The sequence below is a fragment of the Antennarius striatus genome, chromosome 5 (genome assembly GCF_040054535.1).
Source record: "Antennarius striatus isolate MH-2024 chromosome 5, ASM4005453v1, whole genome shotgun sequence".
NCBI lineage: Eukaryota > Metazoa > Chordata > Actinopteri > Lophiiformes > Antennariidae > Antennarius > Antennarius striatus.
The window spans coordinates 19,060,802-19,088,774 of record NC_090780.1 but is presented as its reverse complement, the minus strand read 5'-3'; the positions used below and the strand labels follow the sequence as shown (position 1 = coordinate 19,088,774).

The following is a 27,973-nucleotide window of genomic DNA, read 5'->3' as shown; positions in this document are numbered from 1 at the left end:
GCGTCCATCTCTTGAATGCATTATTGTTGTTGTTGCTGTCGTTGTTTTCTCAAAACTGTTTTTTTTTTTTTTTTGCTTTTACTTCATGTGAGATGTTTAGATTTTTTTGTAGGTTTTTTCTTGTATTTTTAATTTTTTGCAAGAACGGAAAGCAGCAAAACTTTCACTACTTATTTAGGTCCACCGTCGTTGTTGACGTAATTTCGCTTCACCGCATATAGAATTGTTGCATCATTGCGCATGCGTACAACAAATAGGAAAAAATATGGACGACAATGGTGCCTGTGCTCCGCTGCTTGCGGAGTCAGACGCTCAAAATTACCCCATGAATTCCCCTTACGCGGCTTCTGTCATAGATACTGACAAAGTAATAAACACTAAAATAGATAGTACCCAGGTTGAAGGTGAGTTTTGTTTAAGACATGCAAATTCAGCCGACCAACCTGCCGAGTTAATGTTAGCTGTTTAGCTAACTGGCTAGCCGAGTCAGCAAACGAGTGACCTAGCTTCTTAGCTAAACACGCACTTCTTGTAACGTTAGAAATCGATCATTTTTGGTGTATCGATTAATGTGAATAAGTAGAAAAAGGCCTAGCCCATATATATGACTTTTTTTTTTTTTAATCCGTTAGCCATTGCGGTGGCGTACTGATCAACAATTGGGTTTCCTTGTTATGGATGCGGTAGTGGTTGGCCAAACAATCTAGACAAATGGACACACAGCATGTGTTAGCAGGCTTTAGCAGCGGAGGCAACCAAATTACATGGATAGATTATACATTATTATCCCGGAGCAAATAGCGTGTATGCAATGCAGAGCTTCTATTAGTTCCAGGTCAAGTTTCTCCAAACGTCAGTGTTAACCTGATGCCTCAAAGTAGTTGACCTCAATTTAAAGAAGCAATACACGTGATTTTATTATCAAAAATAAAGTCATGACTGTCATCTGTCCCCTGTTGGCTGACCCCATTCACCACTAGAATAAAAGAAGCTGTGAAGATGACATATTTTCTAAAATGCAAACATTGTAGTCTATTCATATGTTTACTGCCAAAGTGATTATTTGGTAAGTAGAAGATCTGAAATGTATCACCAGATGTGGAGAGAAATATATGTAAATATATATATATAAAAAAGTGCAGCATCTACTTAAAGGTCTGTTGATTGACTCGGCAAATCTTTGAGTTGTACACATAATGTAAAAATAGGAGAAAGATGGTTTTCATTTGTCTGTTTGAACTCAGGACATTTTGTATGAAATATCCCTATCTATAACACATCCATGTCCTCAATGCCACTATTGATTTTCATGTAATACCTCAGTTCCTATCATCAGTCATTAACACAATTGTGTCTATGAATATATATATTGATTTATGAGTGTTTCGAATTGGACACAGAATGGAATAATTCTCCTTTACAAAGTGCATTTTCAGTTATTTGAGGAAAAGAGCTACGCAACCAAATTCTACCACAGAGCTTTCACACAATGCCCCAGCTGTTTGAATGCTAACTAGCAGGATTGTATTTCTAATAAAAATGAACAGAACTTGACACAATCTGAGACAGTCATGATCAAGGAGATAAACAGATCAAGGAGAATTCATACACTTAAAATCATGAAAGCACAATTTTCTCACATTATCTTTGTGTATGTCTGTTGCTCTCTGTCTCTTTCTCTACACATATACAATGTTGAATATAAATAATATTCAGTATATTTTGTCACAGGAGAAAAGAGTGAAGAGGGGCTTCTGAAGGGTCTTCTCACTGATGACTACTGCTATGTGTGTGAGGCTGTACTGCTCTTTGAGTCCCAGCGGATGTCCCATTATGAGGTGTGCTTTCTATTCTGGGAGCTAGTCAGAAACTAAGATGCAGTTCTGTTGACCACATGTTAGAGTCTTTGTAATGTCTTCTGCATTCCCCAAACTGTAGGGAAAGAAACATGCTCAGAAGCTCAGAGTGTACCTGCAGGCTAAGAGAGCAGAGAAAGGGAACAAAGAGTTCACTGGATCCCAGGTTAGTACTCATGAAAACTTTATACCTTACAAGTAAGTGCTGTTTTGATACGCTTTCTGTAATTACATTGCCTTCAATGGATGATCACATGGGAAAGAGATGGATTTGGGATTATTTTAGACTCCACTGAATGTTGAATTTGTTTTTGCAGCAGACTATGATGACTGACAAGGACCGCTTCTGTCAGCTCTGCAACATGGTGTTTAGTTCCCACATGGTCGCAATGTCACACTATGGAGGCAAAATCCATACAAAAAATCTCCGTAAACAGGGTTTTCAGCCTCAAGGTTAGATGAAAAGTATTGCTGTTATTTGTATTTTAATATTTACGCATCAACAGTGAATCTGTTGAAAGCATGAGTCCGTATGTTCCAAATTGACTTCAGAAATTCAAATAGAAAAATTAAATTATTATTATTTCTCTTGGCAGTTGCACACAGGTCCACAGTGGTGCATAATTTTGGGGGCCGGGATCCTGAAAATTCTGTCCGGAAAACAGCCCCAGACAGTGGTGTGGACCTTCTGGACCAAACAGTTACCAAAGTTACCCCTGCAGAAGTTGATCTCAAGGACCCTAACAAGTACTGTTCCCTGTGTGCTGCTTCCTTCAACAATCCCCAGATGGCTTCGCAGCACTACAACGGGCGAAAACACTACAAGAAACAGAGCAGACAGCAGTTTCTCAAGAAGCTTGCTGATGATACCCAAAAAGGTCAGATACAGTTCTGCTTGTACTGATATGTGTTATGTTATGATATTCAAGCGTAATTGTAGTTGCACAAAACAGATGAGTGTCAAGCGTAAGGCTATCTGAGATTCAAAGCAAATTGTGATTATAAAGCAAAAGCTGCACACCGCATCATTAAAAAAATCCCACCTCATTATATTCTAGTATTAAAATGAAACACAAGGAGTTGTTCAAGTCCTTTTCTGGTATTATGTAATCCTTTTGCCATCTTTCCTTCCTTTCCCACTCTGTCTGCAGCTGATGCCATGATGTGTAAAATATGTAATGTGCAATTTAACTCTGTGGAGATGTACCAGGCCCACATGAAGGGGAACAAACACCACAGTAGGTAAGATCAAGAGTTTTTTGTTATGTCTCATCATACCATCATTTATACACTCGAGGGTTTTAAAATAAATGCATCAAATAGACGAGACAATTGGAATCATTTTGTCTTCAGCCGCTTATTCGTCTTGTTGGTCATGGGTCTGCTGGTGCCTATCCCAGTTACAGGCAAAAGGTGGGGTCCACCACGAATGAGACGCCAGCTCATTGTGGCTTCACATGCTCACACTCACACTTATGGACAATATCTTCTAGGCCAATTTACCTAAACTGCAGGTCTTTGGAGGTTGGAGGAAGCCAGAGAAACCTCACAGACATGGGGAGAACATACAAACTCCACACAGAAAGGAAAGGAATCAAACTCGGAAAGGTCTTGCTGTGAGGTGCAGTGCTACCCAATGCACCACCGGCATGCCCTGTTTTCAAGATGACTGAGAAAATCTAAATTAAGCTTGATTTCATTTAATATTTGTAAAATATTATGTTAAGATATATGGCAAAGGAAACAATTCTAAGCTTGCAATCCTTAGTGTAGGATAATCAGGGCAATCGCGTAATTTTCACAGTGAGAGTACCTAAAAGTGGGTTGTTTTTTCAAACTGCTGCCACTCTTTGAGCAAAGCGGACAGGACTGCTGGTGTGGATAAATACATCCACCAAAGTTAAAGGTCAAAAGCGTTACATTGAGGTTTTCTAAGTTGCATAACTCCCTAAAAGCAGGCGTTTTAATCAGTCGACTACTTAGCCAGAAGTTGAGTATGATTTTAAAACACTTGAAGAAGAAAAAAAAAATTTACGAATGAGGGTTGATTTTTTATTTTTTTTTAGTCCCAAGGTTTCTCGTCAAACGTTTGCTGGTCTTCAACTTCTGGATGTTTGGTGAAATTAAAACTCCATTGAATACCTGATGAACTGAGTCAGATGGGTTTTATCACCTAACATCAGCTCTTGGATTTCAGTTTCACACACTAAATGCAAAAGTAACATAATTCCTGTTTCCCTTTTCTTCACCAGGGAGAAGAAAGTCACAGATTTATGCAAGTCCCAACATAAGGCCTACGATTCATTTGCAGATGAACTGTCGGATTACATTCAGATTCAAAAGGCTCGTGGGATCACCCCAAGACCTGCAGCCCTCCTTCCTGGTGACGCCCAAAAGGACAGTGAGGACGAAGAACTATTGACCAAGGAGGACTTCACTGAACTGCATAAACCCGTCTCCAACTACCCACTTCATCAATCTGGCCTTGGTTGTCACAACCCGTTTGAAGGGTGGTGTCCTCCATATCAGGGCCCTCCCTGGTCATCCCAGGGTATGATCTACAACTTCAGTCCTCCAGGCTTTCCATGCTCAAGCACTCCACTCATATCTAGTTTGCCAATGAAAAGAAAGCACACAAAGCAGTTTAGCCCCCCCTCTAAATCTACCTCGTCATCTGAGTCTTCTTCATACTCCTCCTCGTATAGTAGTAGCACAAATGAGAGTGATGACACTGAATACAGGCACAGAAAAAAGAGGAGAATGAGAAGATCCAGAAAAGAGAGAGACAAGAGAGGAAAAAACGAGGACTCAGACCAAGAGGGAAAGAGGGATAATCGACAGAGGAGGGAAAGGGATAAGTCAGAAGATGGGAGTAAAGGGGACTTTGCAAACTCAGAGGAACAAAAGAGGAGGAAAAAAATGAAACATGACAAACAGGGAAAACGCTTAAAGAAAACCAGGGCGGAGGACTTTGAAGTATTAAGAGGAGAAGGGATGACGGACACTTTAATGCCAGAAGATATCAAGGAACATCGAGAAAAGACTGAAGTGCATATTCAGACTGAAACGAGTGACGTGATGGGTGCTGGTGAACAGGATGAACTCTCCAGGCACAAATACAGGAAGGACAAGAAAAAAATGAAGGAAAAAGCAGACACAAGGACTGAGGAAGAGAAGCTGTGGGACGACTCCATTATGGGCTTCTAAACTTAACTCTGTTTTTTCAATTGCTGACATTTTAAAACCTAAAATTACGACAAACAAGCTATTTAAAATCGGAAAATCTCTACATGAAAATAATCATAGGCATTTACAGCACAGTTTTTATCAAATGCTCTGATGTCACCAATACTGTGCACTAAGTGGCTAGTCATGTTTAGTCAAATGTGTTACCAAGGAAGCGATTGATCCATCTTACTTTTCACTTTCATGCTAAATATGTTTTTGGATTAATGCGCACAAATGTAATTATTTGTTGCTTCTAACATCAAATGGGGAACAGATATTGTGTACACATTAAAATTGATGTCTCATGGTCAGAATCATAAGTGGTCCCTTCAGGGGCCTGTGGGCGGCGCCGTTGAGCCTCATTGAAGCAATGAACAGGCCTGCAGGTGGCGGTTCCTCTGTCTGACTTTCTCTTACAGAAGGTGAATACAAGTGCAGAGAGGACACCAGCATTAGCTTGTGTCTGAATTTGCAAAATAACACAAAATTTGTTTGTTTGGGGTCAGGCAGATGCAAAACAAACAAGCCAGTCAGAGATTGCAACATCCAGCGACACCCCTGAATTCAAAATTTTATCCTGACCTACTTTCATAATGGTTGCAGCAATGAATTCTATATTGTACTATCGAAGATTTGGCTTTTCACTTCATATTTGTAAGTTGACCACTGCTAGAGGTATACTGTAGCAGAATTAAAGGCATTAAAAAGGTAAAAAAGGGAAAATTTGACCTTGACCTAGTTTTTCAAGGTGAAGGTTATGATCTAATCTTCATCACCTTGCCTCCTTGAATATAATGCCTTTTATTGTGTCTTTCTATCTCATCTGGTTCCTGAGATATGTGCAAAAAAATGTACAATTTTTGACCTTGACCTAGTTTTCTCAAGGTCGTCATCTCATTTTCATAGTAATGTGCTTTGTGTTTCATCTTTCTATCTGCAGCGGTTGTTGAGATATTTTGTGCACTTAGTTACAAATGAACAAACGAACACTGACAGTTACATCACCGTTTGAAGCGGGATGTAACGAGGACATCAATGTATTCAGATAAAGAAGAACATTTGTTTTGCTGAAAAAAGATTGAAGGGGTAGAAAAAAGTTGAAGTCCTCTTGAGTCAGAAGAGTTTCTCTAAATAAAATAGTTGATCAAAAGGATCCAGAGATTTAATATTACAAGGACGTCTTTATTTTATACAGCAGTTTACCAAATGGGTAGAGGTTTATTTCTTTGGGTAATAACTCAAAAAGGTGGTAGTGATAAGAATAATACAAAATATGTGGTTTCATTTACAGGGTAAATCTGAATGAAGTAAAGCTTATGATGATTGGGTCGTTTGGTGGATCGTTGTACATAAGATATTGAATTCGGAGAGACTTGCTGGACGAGGAGATCGACCCCCCCACCCACACTACACACACACCCACAAAGACCCCCAAATGCCAGCTTGATTAAAGCTTGAGATAACACTGCTGACAGCAATGGGAATGAAAGAATTATATCATCTGCTGGAGAAATAAACCTTGTTCTGGCCCAGAACTAAATACTATGTTACACACTTGTGTGGACGAGTTGTTTCAAAACACAAAACTCTAGAAACTAAAGTGAATAAACTTCTTGAATCGTCGGAGCAGAGACCAACAAAGGTGTCAGAGCTCAGCAATGTGTGAAGAGCATCTCTGAAGCCCCCTGAGTTCTCCTGTTTTCAAAGAATCCTGTGGTCTCGTTCCCTGCCTCGCTCGAGTCTCGACCCCCGTACAGCTAGAGGGTGCCCACATCCTCTCGCTGTAAGACCCCAGCGTGTCGCTCCGCAAACGAAAGGAATCCACAGACAAAAAAATCCACAGACACCACTCAAATGAATTAAAGTCTTGTTTTCTACAAGAATTAAAAGTTCATTGGATAGTGAGATGTTTGAGCGATCAGGCCTCCTTCTTATGGAATACTGTATTTTTGGAATAGCTTCCATAAAATGAAATGGTGACTGTCGGCAGGATGCTTCAGCTTCAACAATGAAATAAATTGTAGAGAGTTCTTAAGTCAAGATCACCTGGAGGCAGGATTATGTGTTAATGAATAGATGTTTCCTTTCTGAATGCAACCAACCAATGAAAGTAATAATTGTGAAATGTATTGCCAGAATGAATGTGATTCATTAATTACTCAATGAAAAATAAATCAACCCTTTTGATCATCTCTGAGTTGCTTAAAGTCATCAATCGAAGTACAAATGTAGGTTTGGTTATATTCGCTTTAGTTATGTAGAGATTTCCACTAAAGCAGTGGTCGACTTACAAGTTGGACGTTTCTGAAGCTGAATCTCTGATGTCATCCATTCAAGCATAATGTCTGACTGAATGATATTGCAGACTTGCTTCAGTTTGTCTGTGCAGAAAGGGCTTAAGTTTGTTAATGATTTAATGGAGATAAATCATTATTCGCTGTCGCAGGCTGTTTCCTTAAAAGTCAAAGTCAACTGAATGATCTCACAGTTGAATGAAAGATGATTGTATTTCTCAGTCTCTTTGCTCCAATCCTGCTTCTTTTTTACCAACATACCATCATAGTATGATGTATTGATCTTATACGATCATACGTTGACATCCCCTTTATGGATCAGGATTTATTGTCTCTGATCCCTCATTTCCAGTTAATATCTCCTGTTTAGGCGCCGTTCATGTCTGTTTTCTTCCCGTGCTCTGCAGTGAGGTGCGAAACCACTTATGTAGGCCTCTGCTGAGCTCTAGGTCATACACCTGGGCAGAGACCGCCACACTGCATCGTTGTGTTTTCAGCTGTTTGTCATGTTCGCCCTACATTGTGTGTGCATTGTTCATCGAACAACCAGCATCTCTGAGATGAAAACACAGCAGCCGTGCACCAGGTGTGAATGTTTTCAGTGAAAGCAGTCATGCTGTCATATTTAAAGTTTAAATATTCGTATCTTATTATTCTTATATGCTTTGCATATTTCAAATCAATATATTTTTTAAGGCTATGTAGTAAATGTTTATGTATGCGTTGAGTGAGTCCCTATAGTTTATGGTACACTCTGATTGGCTGAGTATGTGCCACAGTAGGCTGTGACCTTGTCAACTCGGGCCCCTGTCGGTTCAGTTCCACCCATCATCTCACACACATTGATTTCAGGAAAAGAGACAATCAGCTGCCATTAGAGATACAGAGGAGCGTGCACACACTGGTGAACGGACGACATGATCCAGCCACTGCCGCCGTGGGCACTATTGACCGTACTGCTCTGGAGATCAGGTGAGACCGCTGTCTTTTAGTTTTCGTGTTGTCTCTAGCTGCTGGCTTTTTCAACACCGTAACCAAGTCAAACAGCCGTGGCAACGGATGTATTGTTATAAACAAAAGGTGAGGTCTATCATAACTAACCTTTACATGTAGTGAAATGCAGTTTTAAGCATAGTTTGTACTAAAAGAAGAAGTTGTCCTCACTGGTTCAACATAAAGAAGAATGGTTTAAATGGATCAAGAGCAACGAAGCCTTTGGGTCATCGTTCTGGTCAAACTGTTACGGAACACACTGCAATGTTGTATATCTTCATTTTGCATTTGCACACATAAATAATGTTATAGTGTTATTACATCAAAATAATGTGTATAATATAGATTAAGTATTAATAAATTATGTAACAACTCGTTTTTTGTGTTGTGCAGGGTTTCAGGTTTATGCTTACGTTTATTTCATTCTTTATCATACATATTACTGTATGTAATAAATATTAATGCTGTGCAATTGTGTTTTTTCCATGTTCCATAAGTCGGGTGTGTGTATTACTGGTTGCTACACAGTTTTTTTTATAAATGTGTGCATACCAAAAAAACACTTTAAATGTCAGAGATTGCAACATGTATGTGTTGACAAATAGTACATGCAGCATAAATAGACATAAGAACTGGTTCTAAGATTAGATGAAACAATTCTTCACCTTAATTTGTCTTATATGGAAATGTCACCTTCACAAATAGAAATAGGTTCAGTGTTTGTCCATTTTTAACATAAGTTGTGATATTTGAATTCCATATTGCCATTTACTGTGTGTGGTATGTGATATATTCTCCTTCACTTGATGCACAATTACTTTGATCCACCTTTTTAAATAATGCTCACAGCCGGTGTACGCGCATTCAATGCTTTCTCTCAGATCATCCTGATGAGGTACAGGTCAACTTGGAATATTAAAAAAACAGGAAACCTTTGAAAAAAAACAAGTTTGTACAGAATTTACTCATGACCTCATGCACTGCATTGGTGACTGCTGAAATTTCAAAGTTGTGTGTCCTCTCTTAGTGTCAGGCCAGATCCTGCAACAAGAAAACATCCTCTATCCGAAGCTCCTTGAGACGCAGGTCATCATCTGTGACTGCACTGGGTTCACCTGCATCTCTGTCTACTGGTACCGCAGCAATTCTGATCACAGCAGATTGCAATTCCTCGGCAAAGTCAACAACGCCGGCCGTGTGACCGATCAGGCGGACTCACGATTCAGACTGAAGAGGAACAGCGGTTCATCCTTCGCACTACAGATCATTGATGTCAGAGTGGAGGATGCAGGGATTTATTCTTGTGTACTTACAGACGTAAAAAACAATGAACTGTGGAAGCATGGGATTCTTCTTCTTCCAGGAGGTTTGTGTGTTTTATTTTGCAGCAGATACATTTTAAATCAGCTGTTTCTGTCTAACTGTTAAAAGTTAGCAGGTACGAGGAAGCCTGAAAAAGTAAAGGATTTAAATTTCCGCGTTCCCACTGTATTTCTCACATCTGACAAAATAAATAAAAATATTAGAGTTAGGATTTTTACAAATATTAAAATATCATTTTATCCTCCAATGTCTACAGTTTCAAAAGTTATATGATACTTACAACTAAAGAAAATGTGAAAATTTAAATGAACTACTATCAGGCTAATAAATGTGCAAAAAATATATATTTTTTAAGTTTGGAAAGACGTGTAGGATCTCTTTTTGACTGGCCATTGGACTCTGTCTTTACATGGTAGAAATATTTTTTATATGGTGTAAAGTTTATCAATCTTGCATGAAAAGACAATAATATTATAAAAAATAGGTAAGTGTATTATTTGTTGTTGTTGGTATGATTTTTTCTTTGATTAATTCAAATGTCTTAAGACAACACGCCGGCCTCAAAGGACTTGCAGGAGACGCACACAAAACATATGTGACAGATATAAAGAGAATTTATGGACAAGATCCTGGTTTGGGTTCATTTTTTAACGATGGATAAAAATGTGAAAATAAGACAGATTAAATTTGTCTTTTATTTTTAACTGCGGTCTAGTTATCAGTTGTCTTTATGGTTGTTTGGTCTTCATATTACAGTGATCCCTCCAACCTTACCGCCTCCAACTGAATCCAGTCCAACAGTCGACTCAGACTGCTGCCGTCTGAAGCAGAACTCATCACAGGGTAAGGATATATTAGAGAGCCTAGTTTGTAGGACCTGCTGCCGCTTACAAATTTTACACGGATCTCATCACTTAAACTGTAACTTAAAATAAACCCCTTCATGTGTGGGTAAATGTGTATCTAATTGAGACTAGACTTAAATACAACGCAAAGACATTGTACACAGGATCATAAGAGAAGAATGAAGCAAAATGAGCCAAGATTCTGCTTTCATCACGACTAGTTGAGTCTGGACACGACTCACTGAAGTAAATGCATGTCAATGGATCGATGTAGTGTAAAAGTTGTGTGTTTGCTCCAGAGGACTGTGCCTCTATGGTTCTGTGGCTGTTGGTGGGACTTACTGCGACCCTGGCCGGAGCGCTCCTCTGTACGCTTTACTGCTTCAGCAGTGAGTAGTTCTCTGGTTTACCAAAACTTTTACAAATCAAATCTAATTTCTGCTCTCAAATCAAAATTATTTTAAGAAAAAAAAAAGTATTTTTCCTTGAGCTTTTGCGTGAACATATTCTTGCTTTTAGGACTTCCCAAAAAATGTCGGCACCGCTTTGTAAAGTAAGTGAAAATCAAATTCATTTATCAAGAAAAATTTCTGGAATCTTTTCGTTCTATTCCTCCTGCAATCAAATATTTTTATTGTTGTTTATTGTAGGAAGAGATAGACAACAAGCAGCTGATCTGCAAGCCTACGTCTGACTCACAGTATGTTACTGTATGCTGCAAAATATATTTAAACAGATGTTTTCCAGTTTAGTTTAAATGAGAAAAAAGTAAATGAGTAAATTTGAAAACAATTTCAGATTTTGAGACAGCAGCGCCGCGCTCGGCCGACATCCAGCAGAGGAAGAAGATGTCCTGATTCCTCATCATGCAGTTCAGTCATTGAACATTAATCATGCAACATACTGTGTAAATGTACTTTCTGTTGCATAAAAGATGGATCCACCTGGCCTTTTGATCTGAAGTTTCACATAATTATAGCTAAATTAGGATTAATGAAGGAACCCCGAAATAATCTGTTTATTTCCTAGCAAAAAGCATGTAGATTTTAAAACTTTGTCCATGTGATTTTTTTCCCCCCTTTGCTATTTATTTGTGTTTTCACAGCATTTGTAGTGTTTCTTTATTTTTAAGAAGCATCTCTCTTGAATCAAACTGCACTGTCAAGTTGTTTTGACGTCTGTGTAATTCTTTCAAACCAATAAAATCATGCTTTTCCACTCATTGAAAAATGATAACTCTTCTATTTATGTGTGTTTTTTTGTGTTTGTTTTGGATTTGTTTTCCTGAAGCAAGAGTGGTGGATGGAGGTGCTGTGTCCCTTCATAGACTGTGCTCCATTAATTCCTAAGCAATGCACCCATAGTATTGATTATTAATCTCATAAAAGCTCAAAGACACGGAGCAGGATATCTGTCTGTTTGGGGCTCATGCTTAAAATGTTTTACATTAGAGAAGAGACAGGGACTCTTCATGCATAGGGGCTAGCAGCTGTTTGCCTTCACAGCATCCTAACAGTTCGGTTGTTCAGCTAAAACATGTCTGTGTATATTGAGAGAGGTTTGGAAGAGGATGTTGTTCATCGTATCACTAATATCACGTTTGGTGGAAATGAAGTGGGTGAGTGACAGGGTTTGTTTTCCTCCCTTTCATCCTTAAACAGCCTCACAGTTCCTGATTCAACCACCTCACGCCAACAAGCATTATTATTACATCTGGTCTAGAGAGTGTGAGGCCTCGTCCCAGCTTCTCTCTCTCAGTCACACACACACACACATACACACACACACACACACACACACACACACACACACACACACACAAACAGGCGCACCTGTGGGGTCATGGCTGTGCGCACAGCCCTTTCCTGTGCGCTGGAAAGAGATGCTATCGTTTCACTTCAGCTTTGAGCTCCACATCTCGTCTCTGAAACAAAACGACCGCAAAGACACCGCAGGAGGAACCACAAGCAGTGACAGAGACAGAGGGAGAAACAGAACAGCGACAGAGTTCTGACATGAGAAAGCAGCAACAAATAAAAAGTCATGTAGACAGCTTCTTGTTGGATTACATCTTATTGTTTAAGAGCTAAAGTGAATGAGGATTTTAAATTTAAACATTTTAGTGTGTAAAACGTTCATTTATTATTAAACTATTAGGGTGCTTAATAATTTTGGATTTGTTAAATACAACTAAAATTATTTTTAACCAGCAAATGGAGATCTGGTTGGACCAAATATTTTGGAACGGTGTCAAAAAAGTGAACATTTATTATAGCTCTGCCACCCAAAATAAAATAACTACAGTAATATAAAATATCAAAAAGATATAATAATACAGCAGCATAATCTATTCAAATTCATCATACTAGGAATTTGATTTATCATGTTTCCTGCATATAAATAGAGATTAATCAATCAATCAACGTTTATATATATAGCGCTCAATCACATCTGAAGACATTTCAAAGCACTTTACAGATACTGTGGAAAGCCAACAATGTTAAATATAAAACCATGCTCCCTGTATTTGTACTAGTCAATCCTTTGCTTAAATGTGATGCATGTTTATTATTTCTCAACACACTTTCCTGTCTTCATTTCTTTTAGAAAGATGTGAGTAATAAACCCTCCTCTGGTTGTAGTCATTGATGGGTTGCTGATTGTAGACGAGGATTTTTTTTTTTTTTTTCAATTTTATATACTGGTTTGATCCCCGAGGGGAAATTAAGAACGCACACTCTAGCTACTGATTACAAACGTATGCATACATATATATTTGTGAGTACAGGCCCCTGTATCACACATACACACAAAGGGGCCTGTAGGCATGCAGGGGAGGTAGAGTGGCAGGCAGCTCCTTCTTGGTGCGCCTCAGATGTGATGTGATGTGACTAGGATGTGATGTTTGTCTATGGGGCGTTTTGGTGAAGACATTTTCTAAAATCATTTACAGTGAACAAGTTTTCAACATTAAATTCGCACACGGTCACAAATGTTTTTTTATGCATCTTTCTCCTTACTTTTTGTAAAACACACCTTATTGGAACTCTAAATTTTTAAAGGTCATAACAGTCATAACTTAAACAAACCGCAGCCTGCTGACCTGAAAAATGTATTGCCAAAAAAATAATTAAATGTATTTACACATTTACAAACACACACACACACACACACACACACACACACACACACACACACACACACACACACACACACACACATCATGTAGGTTTCAGCCTGGAGACCCTCTGCTGTGACTCAGACAGGGAAGCCCATTCGGGTGCTTAAGACTGACTCAACCCTGAAACAGGTATGGAAATCAAAACAGCCTGCAGGGTCTTTCCTCTGACACAGAGCATCACTGATCACTGAAACTGAACCTGACAGCAAACAAAAGCAGAGTTTTAGGAAATGGCGTAATGCTCAATTTCACTCTTTTTTTCTCCCACCCATTGCAACGGATAAATCACCCGCTTTGGAGTTTAATGTCAGCGCTTGAAGCCCATTTCTAAATCTGCGCTTTTACTTTCCATCACTAAACAGGAAGTAGGACGGGCTCTGGGTTGCGCCACAGCCGATGAAGCTCTCACAGTTGATGTGAAGGAAGTTTCACTTCCCTATAACTGTTAGACAGGCTTTCACAGCTTCATTGTTGTCGGGGTAGAAGCTGTGTCTTCTGTATTACAACCTTCCATCCAAATACAAATGTTCAGAAAAAAAGTTGAATAATAATCATAAATCCACTCTTTTTTCAGACTAAAAATATTCAGAGGTTCCTTATTCCAAGTTTATAATCAATCAAAAAGACAAATAAAGCTCAATATTGTTGTCAGAGGAAGAGAAAATAAATCTGCTTTATAACACCCCCCCCCCCCCAACAAGTGTCACGATAATAGAATGTAACAGATAACCTCTTTTGGGTTGTGTCTCAGTCTAAATACATCCTATTTCTCATGCATCAATAAAGGTCCAGAATGAAATGTTTTATAAACCTTTCTTTAAGGTGTCAAGGTGATATCGACTACACATAGTGAAGAGAAGAGTAAGGTGAGATACTACAAACAGTTCCTGGGCTGTAGATCATTTCCTGATGACTGCCTCAAGAAACCACAGTAAACACAACAGTAAGTGGGATGGAACCGTCTTCAGACAGTGAGACCAGTCCTCTGTTCAGTTCATACTGTATGTCCTCAGTCTGTGTCACACAGAAGAAAAAAACCACACTAAGACAAATGGACTGCCATGAAACGTGTCGAGAGGATGCATTTAAGTTTAGAGTTGAGTGTGACACACAGTATCATACATTAGAAGATGGATCCGGTTGTTGCTAAATTTTTGAATACTTGTGGATAAAAGGGGTGGATCCAGTATTTTCTTTAACGTAGATAGATACACAGGGGCTGGCATCTCATCTCGCTTTTCACCCATAGCCAGCTGGGATTGGATACAGCAAACCCCTGACCCGCAAGATGCATCTACAAGGAAATGGATGGATGGATGGATGGATGGATGGATAGATGGATGAAACTATTGGGCCTTGGAGATTTAGCACTTGTTGTTACACCTCTAGTCTTTGGGATCGTTGCGATCCAATCTAGTGTAATAACAGTCTCATTAGAGCCCTCGGCCCCCACTTGTCTTTAAGCTCTCAGATTTTTTGAACTTTCAACTTCGACAAAGATGCTGTGGTCAAATATGCTGTTTCATTGTTATTTCTTGAAAATGACCATTTCATTTACCATAAGTTGTGTCTCCACACACACACACACAAACACACACAGACACACACACTTAATACCTTTTCTCTCATGGACTTTTATATTGCGCTGCATGTGTGTGTGCCCTTCTCTGGTGGGTGAAGCTCTGCTGGATGGTTCAAAGCAGAAGCAGAGGTGTGAAGCGGGGGTGGGCTTCCCACCTCTTGCAGGAGGTCTCTGCAAGGCTTCGAGGCAATGATCCCATTTGATGCAGTCAGAGAAGAAGGTTACAGGTGGGGCGGGGTTTGATATCTCACAAGAACATCTCCTTGCAGGCTTGTGCAAACCCCTCCAAGACATGTCAGGGTACTTTTGTCGTCTGCGACATTAAAATGGACCAAAGATGGATTCATATTCTGGTGATTCTGGTGTTTTATCAAAGTGAGTGTAACTTAAATTTAACAGGCAGCTTACAGCTTTCTTTGGTTTGTTTCTAGTCTTTGACTTGTTGTTTTGCGTAATGTTTTAGAGGCGACTTCAAGCGGTGATGTGATCGTCAAGGATGGAACGGCAGTTGAAATCAGGTGTCAGCCTCCAGAGATGGGCAGCATGATCGTCTGGTTTCGAGTGCTGGACAAGAGAGGAATGGAATTCATCGCTTCTTTCAGCAACAGCGGCCTAAAAAAGTCATCCAATACACCCACTTCAATGTTCAGCTACGCTAAGGTGAAGCAACACGTCCTCATACTGGACCGCTTCAACAAAGGTCACGACAGCGGCTCTTATGGCTGCGCGTCTCTCTTCAAGGGCACCTATCTGAAGTTTGGTGAAGTGACTCGACTTGTTGGAGGTGAGTTCAGCTCTACAGATTTGGGTCCAATGATGATTTGATGAGTTGCTTTTTTGTGACACCCTTTCTCTCTTCAGAAGTAGAAAGAAAAAAGGAGGAGGAGAGGGATAGAGAAGTCCAGTTGACTACCGTCGCCATCGCCACTGCCGTTACAGAACACCGACGTACAACATCCACGATGTGTGTGTGTGGTTCAGGTAAACACGTTGCCACCGCGTGGGTCCTTACAGTCGTATTTATAATCCTGTGATGACAATCTGCCTCCTTGCAGAGGAACCCAATCCATCCATATTCTGCACTCCTCTCGTTCTGGGCCCACTGGCTGCAGGATGTGGCCTTCTTCTTATACTCCTCATCATCGTCCTCGTGTACTGCAATAGTAAGTCACTCTGAGAGTTTACAACTGCAAAAATTACCAATTAAATTTGCCCTAAATGCCCGTACTTGGAGGAACAGTTCATTTAATCGGCCCTCTCATGTATTTCAAACTTCACTTTTTTTGCTGTCATTTCTGTCTGTGATCACAATTTAATGCTTTTTCCCCCAAACACTGCAGAAATCAGGACGAGGAGGTGTCCGCATCATTACAGAAGGAAGTAAGTTTATTTTCTTGAATTAATCTAATTGCATCTTTCCATCCAGGGCCGGATCCACAGTCATGATATGTTTATGACATAAAATGAAGTCAAATCAATTGCTTATAAACTTCTGTTCCCTAATTCTTTGGGTCGTTTTCCAGTCCACAATTTTTTATGCCTATTTTATTTTCCAAAAATTGCTCTTTATGAAATTTGAAAGCATCTTTCACTAAAAAGAACTTCTAACTGCACATACTAATAGTCTTAATTAAATTTTAATTATCATTTTGTCATGTAATTACTAATATATATATATATATATATATTAGTAATTACATGACAAAATGTCAACAAAATGTGTGTCTTTACATACATATACATATATTTTTATGTATATCTATATAGACAGACACACATACATACATACTTGTTTTTAGCCTTTTCCATATTGCCAGGAATAAAATACAGGCCGAGTGACACAGTTATGTAATACAGAATCACTTGTATTCTAAAAATCTTAAATTAAATCTTAAATTAATCTTAAATTAAAAGAATTGAAAGATGAATCATTTTAAAAGGGAATTTTGTTTTATAAATATAATTTGCAGAAAAACGATTGAAGGCGCGGTGTTATAACGTCCTCCTCTGTAGCCGTGGCCCTGTTTAATTTTGAATTCATCTGTGACTAAAAAAGTAAAACAATACTTGAAACTATTTTATTATTATTAATTACTATTATTCATGACGGTTGTTTGTCACACAGGCCTCAGATGATGACTGGTCAAAAAAAGTGACGACCGACTCCTGATCCTGACATTTCTGTGAACTGTAATCTCCACCTCTGCAGGAATTATTAATTTATTCAACACAGATTCACATCACTGTTCTGATGTGTAGATTTTAGTTTACATTTTATCTGTATTTTGACTATATTTTGAAAATGAATTTTATTTTTCTGTTCGTTTGTGGATTAGAATGAGAATGTTGTCTTTATTCTGGAAAATTCTAAATAAACACTTTTATTTAAATGACACTCAATAGCATGATTGTGTTCAAATTGAGGTTTAAATTATTTTAACTTTCTGTTGTTGTTATTGTATTTTTTTAATAAATTCTAAGGAAAATAAGGAACAATATTGCTTCGTTAGTTGGATGTAATGAAGTATAAAACCACCAGACCAGCATTCTCTCTCAGTGGCAATGAATATTATTGGTCTATTCTCTCATTTTATTCATTATTCATAAAATTTTACTGATGTTCATGTACTGTAAGTTCCAGGAAGTGGGCTGCTACAGAGTAAAAAAACAAAAAACAAACAAAAACCCTCAGAGTGGGGTGAAAAGAAAAATACATTCAGAGGAGATTCTGTTCCTATCCAGTTTAATAGTTTAATAGAAACATGTTTCCCATGCACCTCTAAGAAAAAAAAACTTCTAATTTCTTGCAGACCCCCCCTCAACACACACACACACACACACACACACACACACACACACACACACACACACACACACACACACACACACACACACACACACACACACACACACACACACACACACACACACACACACAGTATATATTAAGAAGGTTCATGCATGTGTTTCTTACTTTAGAGACAAATCAATAACAATTCTGATTATTTTTTTTAATTATATTTAATTCCATCTGAAGCATGTCTTATAGCGTTGGATTCACACCCACAGAACACTTAAAAGAATCTCGGGGAAAGAATATCGATTCTTGACTTTACAACAGAAAGCCCTTTGAGAAATATACAGTGTTGTTTTAAATGGAGCAAAAATCTTTTTTACAGTATACAAACAAAGGCAGTTTACAAAACCTTGTAACCCCACCTCAGTTCACTAAGTGCACTGGAAACCAGCAACATATTTTACACACAGCCAAATGCACACAGACCTTCTCTTGACAGATATTTCTCAATAAAACACTCCTTTTAAAAGTGAATGAAGTAGAAAACCTCCTGGAAATCCTCCATATATCATGTAAACTATGTAGTGTCTGAAATAAAAGCAAGCAGCACACTAGTGCCTTAATGGCATCCGACCATATCAACGTAGAAAACTTGGCCTGTGCATCAAGATTGCAAAAACATCCCGATATTCTACTCACACTCTTGGTTGGAGCTGACTGTCAGCAAACATCACCTCCAGACTTAAACAAGAGCTCCGGTGTGACGTGAGCGCTGAAATACAATCTGTGGGCCGAGACGTACACACAAAAACCTCATTCTCTTGGTACACTTAATACATAACGAACAAAATGTTGGGTTTTCACTTGTGTTTATTTCCTCTCTTCTCCCACAGTTTCCCATCTTTGCCTTTTTGCGACACTTCTCTCATCTCGCACTAAAAAGTCTTCTCTCCATTTTCACCAAAAACAGAAACCAAAAGCCACTCATTCTCATTGTGACACCAAGTAAGAAAGGAGATACATGCAGAGTTATGTGTGAGTGTGTGTGTGTGTGTGTGTGTGTGTGTGTGTGTGTGTATGTGTGTGTATTTTTGTGCGTGTGTGTGTTTGTGCGTGTATGTCTAGGTGTTGCGTTCATCCCGTGTACATTCTGGACAATTTAGAAAAATAGAATTATCCGCAGAGCAGCTCCACAACTGATGCTTCTCTTTGGAAAGGAATACCCGACAGCCTGCAACACATTGAGCAGAAAGACAAAAACATGTAGTATTCCTATCAGGATGAGGATATTACATTTTTTATTGAGGTGGAATTATGGGGAAGATGAAACTAAGTTACCCAGTGGTCTAGCTTTTTCCTCCCTTCCTTGTAGATGTTGAGACGACGTCTGAGCTTTGCTGAGACGGTAGCTGTTCGGCGACAGACGGCTCTTCTGTGTGCTGTTTCTGAAATATAGAGAACCTTTAAAAAACTACAGGGGGAAAGCAAAGGAGGAAGCACATTTGCATGCAATAATTATACAGACTGAAGGTAATAATTGGGAGGAATGAATGCAGGACAGACGGGAGAACGCATCACATGCAGCGTTGTGCAAACACCAATGGAAGTAATGATTCTGCATACAAGCTCAGACACGTTTATGTTCTACGAGAGAGCACAGCTAACTGAATGGAGTTCTTCATGAGGTGGAAGTTTGCTTACTTTAGACCTTGACTTTGACTTCTTTCCCTGTAACAAAGTTAACACCTTGTTAGGCTCAACAGCTCGACGTTACTCCATGAGGAGGTGACGGCCTCACAATGTTCACTCAGCCAATCAGAAGGCTACCAGCTGATGGCAAACCTACACCTGATCCTACCACACGCTCTTCTTACCTTTGGTTTTTCCGTCTTAGTTTTTAACTCTGGGTTGTCTGGGATCAGGGTGCCGGACAGGGAGTCCAGGACGGGAGCGGGCATCGGCTGGGAAAGAACAAAAAATGAATAAATGAAAAAAAAAAGTTTATTAAGCATAAAACACTTCCTTACAGTACAGTATGTTACCTTTAGTCGGCAGCTACATGCATCTGGATTCTATTTAATATCATACAGGATTTTTTAAATTGTAGGACACCCATCATAACCCCATTATCTCAGCTGGTCTTCTGTGTTCGGTACCTTCAGTGGGTCTGAGTCCAGCACAGGAGGTTCCAGCTTTGTTGTGGCTCCACAGGATGCAACAGGTTCACAGGGCTTCGAAACCTCTTTGAAGTCACCAGCCAATAACTCCAAGGCTGCTTTATCATCCATAGGTTTCTACACAAAGACGAGAAAATATATGTCAGTATATTGTGCTAAAAAAGTTCATATCATTTCACAATGGCTGTCTATCTTCTACTGAGAGTGTGAATCTCTTTTTACCTCCTTGGGTTTTGCAGCTGCTTTTGCCATTTCTTCTTCCATTTTCTTTAAAATGAAGTGATAGAAACATGTTATTGTTATTTAAACTCAGACCATTATTGTTGTTTGTGTTATTTAGCGACTCAGTGAGTTTGCATGGCTAATAAACAGTCTGGAATAAATGCATTTGATCAGTTTAAGTAAGAATTTCCTACAAATAATTTTCCAGCAGAACAGACATTACTATTATGCAAAGAATAAAAAGAACCAGATTGTGTAGGGTCAGTAAGCATGTCATGTTGTAAGTGCATTCATGTAAGATGCCGGTTTACCCTGCGATCTTCTTCAGTGGGTCGATACTCCGGTGGCAGCGAGTCGTCTCTCTCCCCCATTCTTATGAGCCTCTCTTCCACAATCTTTTTCTCCTGTAAAAATCACACGAATCAGGAAAGGTGCAGCGACTGACTCACCCTGAAATCAAAGTTGTTGTCTTTTAATGCCAATACTCTGGTTATATATTCCTGAAGCACGCTGTGTACCTTAACAATGTTTTTGGGAGGAACTGGGGCGGGCTGAGGGGTGGGTGTGATGTCCTTCAAGGTGGCTGAAAGAGCATCCAGGGCAGAGACTGCACTTCCTTGTAGCTGAGTGGACAAATAAATGGTTAATGATGCAGAGTTTTAGTCAAAGTTGTGACAACAAAATGCTTGAGAAACACTTGTGTGTTACGTGTGGAGCGGTTTCCGTGGGAACACAGGAAGATTGTACTGCCGGAGCAGCAGCGGAGGTGACAAATTCATCTGACAAGGCACTCAGAGCAGAATCTAGAGAGGCCTGAACAGAGAAAAAAACCAAAACCTTTAAAATATTTTATTCTAAATCTCAGTTAAAAAGCTGTGATTACATCTCAGTTGCAAGGAGGAAAATACATCATAGCCCATCACTCTACTTAGCACTTTGCTTGATCAGCTTACCTGTGCAGGAGGAGCTGCTGAGGAGGCAACAACTGGAGCCTGGACAACAGGAGCTGCTGAGGAGGTCGTGAAGCCACCAGACAGAAAATCTAGAGCCTCAGATGCTCCCATGGTGGGCTGCAGGAGGAGAAGAGGGATGTGGAGGAAAAATAGATGAATATACTGTATAGCATGTTAATATTTGATGTGAACTTGTTCTAGTCTCACCTCAGGTTTTGGTGGAGGCAGCTTTTCCAGTTCCTCCTTGTTAAACCTGTACTCTGGGGGAATTGTGTTTTCATCCTCGCCTACAAGTACACCTTCTTCCTCTTTCAATTTATTTTCCTACCACAAGAAATACAAAAAGAAGACATGATAGAGATAGAAAAGATGCAGATGAACCCAAACAACAACATGCATTTTGCTTTTTGTAAGCACTGATTTTTGTGTTGCGTACATGGACGATGTCCTCAGGCCTGAGCTTTGGGGGTTCAGGCCTCGGTGTGTCATCTGCCAACATGTCACCAAGAGCACTGAGAGCATCTGTGGGGATAGATCCATCCTGAGGAAGGGAGAGAAGTCCATTACCATGAGGTACAGGAAAGCAGGGATGATGATCTGATCCCTGTGTCTCACCACAACAGTCTTGGGGTCTTTTTCAGCAGCAGTTTTCTGTACGTCGACTATTTTAACAGGAGCAGGACACACAAGTGCAGGAGCAGCTCCGTAGCACACAACTTTCTATAACAGACAACAGAGAACACGTTTAACTTTGGCATTATTTCATGAACTTTGCTAAGAAACGTTGAAAGAAAGGTATTCTTCAAGGGAGGTGGGCGAGTTACAAATCATTTTAATGTGGACTCTATTTCTTCCATAGACGGGCTACTATATTTAATATTTGTGTGCTACACATTAAACTTTGTTGATTGCATAAAACCGCAGATAAAAAAACGCTGAAGTGGTTGTCTGAGAGCACACAAGTTCACGTTCATGCCATTCTTCTACTCAGGGAGATGTGGTGTCAAATTGAAACAAGAATTAATTAGTAAAAGGAGATCAACGTTGGAGCTTAAACATCTGCTTCAAACACCAGATACACTCATAATAAATTTTTAAACCCGTTTTTTACATCATGCTGTTTATTTAATGGTAAATCCACAACTCTGCGTGGCTCATAAACTTGTAACTCTGACATGAATATCAGTGCCTCACCAGCCAAGAACCTCACCGCACGTCACTGATCATCACATACATCAACATTTCTATCATTCTTTACTCCAACAAACCAGTACACTAAAAAGCACCTAGATGACACAGACGGTTCCAATAGTTCCAATAAACCCAAAATGCAATGAGGGCTGAAGCACTTAGTTTACAGTTGATGTAGGTTGTTTAGTTTAAGAATTAGATTTAAATATACAATCAGATTTAAAAATACAAATATATTTAATTATATATATATACTGTATATATATATAAATGTGTGTGTGTGTGTGTGTGTGTGTGTATGTGTGTATTTATATGAAGCTAACCAATATTAAAGGATTCAGACAACAGATGATAGCATGGAAGGATCTTTCTTTACCTTTCCTGTATTGGGAACTATACCAGCCTCCAAAGAAAAGTCATCAGAGACTTTGTCCACTTTCCCTGTTTTGGGAGGAGCAGGGGCTTTCTGCAACAACAACCAAACATTTGACAGATGTTGTATCTCTGATTGTAGTAGTTTGTCATTTAGTAGTGGTGACAGATCCGCAGCGTACCTGTGAAGGAGGAGCTGCTGAGGAGGCAACAACTGGAGCCTGGACAGCAGGAGCTGCTGAGGAGGTCGTGAAGCCACCAGACAGAAAATCTAGAGCCTCAGATGCTCCCATGGTGGGCTGCAGGAGGAGAAGAGGGAAATGGAGGAAAAATAGATCAATATACTGTATAGCATGTTAATATTTGATGTGAACTGGTTCTAGTCTCAATCCGTCTCACCTCAGGTTTTGGTGCAGGCAGTTTTTCCAGTTCCTCCTTGTTAAACCTGTACTCTGGGGGAATTGTGTTTTCATCCTCGCCTACAAGCACACCTTCTTCTTCTTTCAATTTATTTTCCTACCACAAGAAAAACAAAAAGAAGACATGATAAGATAGAAAAGTTGCAGATAAACCCAAATAACATGTATTTTGGTTTTTCTGAGCATTAATTTTTGTGTTGCGTACATGGACGATGTCCTCAGGCCTGAGTTTTGGGGGTTCAGGCCTCGGTGTGTCATCTGCCAACATGTCACCAAGAGCACTGAGAGCATCCATGGGGATAGATCCATCCTGAGGAAAGGAGAGAAATCCATTACCATGAGGTACAGGAAAGCAGGGATGATGATCTGATCCCTGTGTCTCACCACAACAGTCTTGGGGTCTTTTTCAGCAGCAGTTTTCTGTACGTCGACTATTTTAACAGGAGTGGGACACAGAGGTGCAGGAGCAGCTCCGAAGCACACAACCTTCTATAACAGACAACAGAGAACACGTTTAACTTTGGTTTAGTTTGATGAACTCTGCTAAGAAATGTTGACAGGTATTCTCATCACATATAGAAATGTTGCTATCTTCTTTGCACTCCCAACAACCAGGATGTAAAAAACAATCCAGATGAGACAGATGGTTCCAATAGTTCCAAAAAACCCAAAATGCAATGAGGGTTGAATGACTTTGTTTATGACCGTAGGTTAAGAATCAGAGTTAAATATACAAATCCCTTTCTACTCAGACATGTTTATATCAAGATAAAAGATCCACTTAATTTTAATAGCTAACGAAAGTATGCACCTAATTAAGGATGAAGCTAATCAATATTAAAGATTCAGTCAAAAGCTGCATGTAAATGAGTTGTGAGCTTCTTTTACCTTTCCTGTATTGGGAACTATACCAGCCTCCAAAGAGAAGTCATCAGAGACTTTGTCCACTTTCCCTGTTTTGGGAGGAGCAGGGGCTTTCTGCAACAAGCACCAAACATTTGACAGATGTTGTATCTCTGACTGTAATAGTTTGTCATTTAGTAGTGGTGACAGATCCGCAGCGTACCTGTGAAGGAGGAGCTGCTGAGGAGGCAACAACTGGAGCCTGGACAGCAGGAGCTGCTGAGGAGGTCGTGAAGCCACCAGACAGAAAATCTAGAGCCTCAGATGCTCCCATGGTGGGCTGCAGGAGGAGAAGAGGGAAATGGAGGAAAAATAGATCAATATACTGTATAGCATGTTAATATTTAATGTGAACTTGTTCTAGTCTCAATCCGTCTCACCTCAGGTTTTGGTGCAGGCAGCTTTTCCAGTTCCTCCTTGTTAAACCTGTACTCTGGGGGAATTGTGTTTTCATCCTCACCTACAAGTACACCTTCTTCTTCTTTCAATTTATTTTCCTACCACAAGAAAAACAAAAAGAAGACATGATAAGATAGAAAAGTTGCAGATGAACCCAAATAACATGTATTTTGGTTTTTCTGAGCATTAATTTTTGTGTTGCGTACATGGACGATGTCCTCAGGCCTGAGCTTTGGGGGTTCAGGCCTCGGTGTGTCATCTGCCAACATGTCACCAAGAGCACTGAGAGCATCCATGGGGATAGATCCGTCCTGAGGAAAGGAGAAAAATCCATTACCATGAGGTACAGGAAAGCAGGGATGATAACTTGATCCCTGTGTCTCACCACAACAGTCTTGGGGTCTTTTTCAGCAGCAGTTTTCTGTACGTCGACGATTTTAACAGGAGCAGGACACACAAGAGCAGGAGCAGCTCCGTAGCACACAACTTTCTATAACAGACAACACGTTTAACTTCGGTTTAATTTAATGAATTTTGCTAAGAAATAGTGACAGGTATTCTCATCACACATAATACCGTAATAATAGTCATAATTAAGAAATCCTTCATTCGTGTCCCGTTAGCGAAATTTGTTTTCCACACTAGTTAATTTTCACATCCGTATGTATACGAGGTACATGACCTAAACGTACACGCGCGCACACGCACGCACACACACACACACACACACACACACACACACACATACACGCCCCAATGAGCAATGTATAAAGGGGACGGTGCCTTGCTCAAGGGCACCTCAGCAGAGCTCAGTAGGTGAACTGGCACCTCCACTGCCAGTTCATTCTCCGAAAAATGTTTTCCCTGACATGCGTCTTGGACTGGCCACCCCCCAGTTCACAGCCCACGACTAAATGAACTGAGCTACTGGTATTGATATCATCTTTGTACTCCAACAAACCAGTACGCTAAAAACCATCCAGATGAGACAGAACGTTCTGATAGTTCTACTAAAACCCAGCATGCAATGAGGGTTGAATCATTTTGTTTCTGACCGTGGGTTAAGAGTCAGAGTTAAAAATACAAATCCTTTTCTTACACAATAAACGGTATACTTAAAATTTAATAACTAACAAAAGTATGCACCTATTCAAGGATGAAGCTAATCAATATTAAAGATTCAGACAACAGATGATAGCATGAAGGAGGTGTGAGCTTCTTTTACCTTTCCTGTATTGGGAACTATACCAGCCTCCAAAGAGAAGTCATCAGAGACTTTGTCCACTTTCCCTGTTTTGGGAGGAGCAGGGGCTTTCTGCAACAAGCACCAAACATTTGACAGATGTTGTATCTCTGACTGTAATAGTTTGTCATTTAGTAGTGGTGACAGATCCGCAGCGTACCTGTGAAGGAGGAGCTGCTGAGGAGGCAACAACTGGAGCCTGGACAGCAGGAGCTGCTGAGGAGGTCGTGAAGCCACCAGATAGAAAATCTAGAGCCTCAGATGCTCCCATGGTGGGCTGCAGGAGGAGGAGAAGAGGGATGTGGAGGAAAAGTAGATCAATATACTGCAAAGCAAATCAATATCCTGCTGTGAACTTGTTCTAGACTCAATCAGTCTCACCTCAGGTTTTGGTGCAGGCAGTTTTTCCAGTTCCTCCTTGTTAAACCTGTACTCTGGGGGAATTGTGTTTTCATCCTCGCCTACAAGCACACCTTCTTCTTCTTTCAATTTATTTTCCTACCACAACAAAAAGCAAAAAAACACACAATAAGATGGAAAATATGCAGATAAACCCAAATAACAACATGCATTTTGGTTTTCTGAGTACTGATTTTTGTGTTGCGTACATTGACGATGTCCTCAGGCCTGAGCTTCGGGGGTTCGGGCCTCGGTGTGTCATCTGCCAACATGTCACCAAGAGCACTGAGAGCATCTGTGGGGATAGATCCACCCTAAGGAGAGGAGAGCAATCAGAAGTTATTTAACCTACTCACCTTTCATATGTGAATAATATGAGGACATGATAGAAAAAGGACGAGAGTGCAAAATCCACTTCTGCAAGTCTCACAGTGTCAGTCTGAGGCTTAGCTCCCACTTTAGTATCCACTCCTGCCTTCAGTGAGAAGTCAGAGGCTGTTTCCATCCTGGGTTTTTTATCAGCAGGAGGACAGACAGCCACTGGGGACACTTTGTCCTGCAAGATCAAGGTTAGGCAAATGCTGTAATCCTTGGTGCAGTTTGGTAAGGAAGCTGCAATTCTCGGCAACAGCATATCTAAATGTGGTTAGAAACTCATGAAGGTTTCAGCAAATAGTTTCTGTAAATTATAGAGATAAAACCAGCCAAGAGGAGGGTTAAGCAGGTGTGCCGTTGCTGTACCTTGGAAACAGCAGGAATTCCAGCCTCCAGAGAAAATGCATCCATCTTGGCTTTTTTATCAAGAGGAGGAACTTCACACACAGTTACAGGCGGAACTCCTGAAGGCATTGGTGATGTCTGCAAAAGTGACACATTTACTTCTTAATCCTTCATTCATATGTCCCTACAATAACATCAAAGAGGTGTGGAATTTTCTTTACCTTTACAGGAGGTGGTGCGAAGACAGCTGGGCCAGCAGATGAAGCAGCGACACTGTCAACTTGGTCCTTCTTCTATATATAGAACAGAATAATTAGTATAATTAGCTGATAAAGTCATAAACAAACATAACAAAGGGTAATTACATGCATGGATTTTTTCAAAAGAATCTGTGGGATGCAAAACTGAAGAAGGGGCCAGCAGCTACACACTTAAAGAACATGACCTGTTGCTGTGTGGTTGCAGCTTTGGCAAACTTGAAATCTTCTGAAAGACTATCAAGTGCCTCATTTGCGCTCATTGGTTTCTGAAATGAAACAAAATATACATCACAGCAAGATTTAAAAAATTGTGACACATGATCATCCACTAGATGGCGTGTTTAACTAAAGCAAAAACAAGCAAAATAATGCAGGCCAGTCTGCCTGCACCAACAACAGGGAGAAAAAAAGACAGGCACACCCGTCACATTCCTTGGAAACAAAAAAAGTCAGAAGCTAACACATTTACAAGACAAATATCAAAGATAAAACTGATCTGATTTAAAAATAACGTTATTACAGAATGTCAAAGTAAAAAAAACACAAAACTCATAGAGCCTTGGGGTGAAAATAGAAGGAACGTTGGACACAGATCCAAACAAGCATTGTTACAAAC

The 27,973-nt window shown here is 39.8% G+C and overlaps 4 protein-coding genes across 37 annotated transcripts in view; 3 read left to right on the top strand and 1 right to left on the bottom strand.

Moving 5' to 3' along the window:
• The first annotated feature begins 46 nt into the window (after positions 1–46).
• On the top strand, positions 47–7,237 carry zmat1 (zinc finger matrin-type 1). Its single transcript, XM_068315592.1, has 7 exons — positions 47–404; positions 1,732–1,838; positions 1,939–2,022; positions 2,174–2,309; positions 2,453–2,734; positions 3,008–3,098; positions 4,109–7,237. Exons 1-7 carry the CDS (start codon positions 266–268, stop codon positions 5,061–5,063), a joined length of 1,794 nt encoding a protein of 597 aa, XP_068171693.1. The 5' UTR covers positions 47–265; the 3' UTR covers positions 5,064–7,237.
• A 973-nt stretch (positions 7,238–8,210) lies between these two features.
• On the top strand, positions 8,211–11,750 carry cd8b (cd8 beta). Of its 2 annotated transcripts, XM_068316043.1 has the most exons (7): positions 8,211–8,350; positions 9,399–9,737; positions 10,451–10,537; positions 10,839–10,928; positions 11,059–11,092; positions 11,190–11,239; positions 11,338–11,750. In XM_068316043.1, exons 1-6 carry the CDS (start codon positions 8,296–8,298, stop codon positions 11,197–11,199), a joined length of 615 nt encoding a protein of 204 aa, XP_068172144.1. In that variant the 5' UTR covers positions 8,211–8,295; the 3' UTR covers positions 11,200–11,239; positions 11,338–11,750. The 2 variants fall into 2 exon arrangements, with proteins under 2 accessions (XP_068172144.1, XP_068172143.1); XM_068316042.1 differs by having other exon boundaries at positions 11,190–11,750.
• Positions 11,751–15,255: 3,505 nt separating this feature from the next.
• Positions 15,256–17,658, top strand: cd8a (CD8a molecule). 2 transcript variants are annotated; one of them, XM_068315954.1, is made up of 6 exons: positions 15,256–15,677; positions 15,766–16,086; positions 16,167–16,283; positions 16,358–16,465; positions 16,643–16,682; positions 17,428–17,658. In XM_068315954.1, the coding sequence occupies exons 1-6, from the start codon at positions 15,629–15,631 to the stop codon at positions 17,456–17,458; spliced, it is 666 nt and encodes a 221-aa protein (XP_068172055.1). In that variant the 5' UTR covers positions 15,256–15,628; the 3' UTR covers positions 17,459–17,658. The 2 variants fall into 2 exon arrangements, with proteins under 2 accessions (XP_068172055.1, XP_068172054.1); XM_068315953.1 differs by having other exon boundaries at positions 15,264–15,677; positions 16,164–16,283.
• Positions 17,659–18,304: 646 nt separating this feature from the next.
• cast (calpastatin) overlaps positions 18,305–27,973 on the bottom strand; it is a 33,136-nt gene continuing 23,467 nt past the window's right edge. For 31 of the 32 annotated variants that reach the window (XM_068314566.1, XM_068314578.1, XM_068314580.1 and 28 more), the window contains 31 exons: positions 27,543–27,623; positions 27,319–27,390; positions 27,119–27,235; positions 26,808–26,933; positions 26,587–26,691; positions 26,360–26,476; positions 26,139–26,255; positions 25,961–26,050; positions 25,121–25,225; positions 24,942–25,046; positions 24,717–24,833; positions 24,500–24,616; positions 24,322–24,411; positions 23,818–23,922; positions 23,639–23,743; positions 23,414–23,530; positions 23,197–23,313; positions 23,019–23,108; positions 22,067–22,171; positions 21,888–21,992; positions 21,659–21,775; positions 21,452–21,568; positions 21,207–21,311; positions 21,017–21,121; positions 20,810–20,902; positions 20,499–20,543; positions 20,256–20,393; positions 19,974–20,060; positions 19,801–19,827; positions 19,438–19,544; positions 18,305–19,330 (listed from right to left, as the gene is read on the bottom strand). In XM_068314566.1, coding sequence (XP_068170667.1) covers positions 19,446–19,544; positions 19,801–19,827; positions 19,974–20,060; positions 20,256–20,393; positions 20,499–20,543; positions 20,810–20,902; positions 21,017–21,121; positions 21,207–21,311; positions 21,452–21,568; positions 21,659–21,775; positions 21,888–21,992; positions 22,067–22,171; positions 23,019–23,108; positions 23,197–23,313; positions 23,414–23,530; positions 23,639–23,743; positions 23,818–23,922; positions 24,322–24,411; positions 24,500–24,616; positions 24,717–24,833; positions 24,942–25,046; positions 25,121–25,225; positions 25,961–26,050; positions 26,139–26,255; positions 26,360–26,476; positions 26,587–26,691; positions 26,808–26,933; positions 27,119–27,235; positions 27,319–27,390; positions 27,543–27,623 — 3,036 coding nt within the window. In that variant the 3' untranslated portion in view covers positions 18,305–19,330; positions 19,438–19,445. The remainder of the gene's footprint in view (positions 19,331–19,437; positions 19,545–19,800; positions 19,828–19,973; positions 20,061–20,255; positions 20,394–20,498; positions 20,544–20,809; positions 20,903–21,016; positions 21,122–21,206; positions 21,312–21,451; positions 21,569–21,658; positions 21,776–21,887; positions 21,993–22,066; positions 22,172–23,018; positions 23,109–23,196; positions 23,314–23,413; positions 23,531–23,638; positions 23,744–23,817; positions 23,923–24,321; positions 24,412–24,499; positions 24,617–24,716; positions 24,834–24,941; positions 25,047–25,120; positions 25,226–25,960; positions 26,051–26,138; positions 26,256–26,359; positions 26,477–26,586; positions 26,692–26,807; positions 26,934–27,118; positions 27,236–27,318; positions 27,391–27,542; positions 27,624–27,973) is intronic. The other variant, XM_068314564.1, reaches the window with a different exon arrangement.

What these genes read in the sequence shown, in the direction of transcription:
- zmat1 (XM_068315592.1), top strand. Translation starts at nt 266, where the DNA reads ATGGACGACAATGGTGCCTGTGCTCCGCTGCTTGCGGAGTCAGACGCT. An exon ending in AGATAGTACCCAGGTTGAAG is followed by an intron (nt 405 to 1,731) that starts GTGAGTTTTGTT and finishes ATTTTGTCACAG; the next exon opens with GAGAAAAGAGTGAAGAGGGG. An exon ending in AAGAGTTCACTGGATCCCAG is followed by an intron (nt 2,023 to 2,173) that starts GTTAGTACTCAT and finishes TTGTTTTTGCAG; the next exon opens with CAGACTATGATGACTGACAA.
- cd8a (XM_068315953.1), top strand. Translation starts at nt 15,629, where the DNA reads ATGGACCAAAGATGGATTCATATTCTGGTGATTCTGGTGTTTTATCAA. An exon ending in GATTCTGGTGTTTTATCAAA is followed by an intron (nt 15,678 to 15,765) that starts GTGAGTGTAACT and finishes GTAATGTTTTAG; the next exon opens with AGGCGACTTCAAGCGGTGAT. An exon ending in CGTCCTCGTGTACTGCAATA is followed by an intron (nt 16,466 to 16,642) that starts GTAAGTCACTCT and finishes CAAACACTGCAG; the next exon opens with AAATCAGGACGAGGAGGTGT.
- cd8b (XM_068316043.1), top strand. Translation starts at nt 8,296, where the DNA reads ATGATCCAGCCACTGCCGCCGTGGGCACTATTGACCGTACTGCTCTGG. An exon ending in GATTCTTCTTCTTCCAGGAG is followed by an intron (nt 9,738 to 10,450) that starts GTTTGTGTGTTT and finishes TTCATATTACAG; the next exon opens with TGATCCCTCCAACCTTACCG. An exon ending in GAAGCAGAACTCATCACAGG is followed by an intron (nt 10,538 to 10,838) that starts GTAAGGATATAT and finishes TGTTTGCTCCAG; the next exon opens with AGGACTGTGCCTCTATGGTT.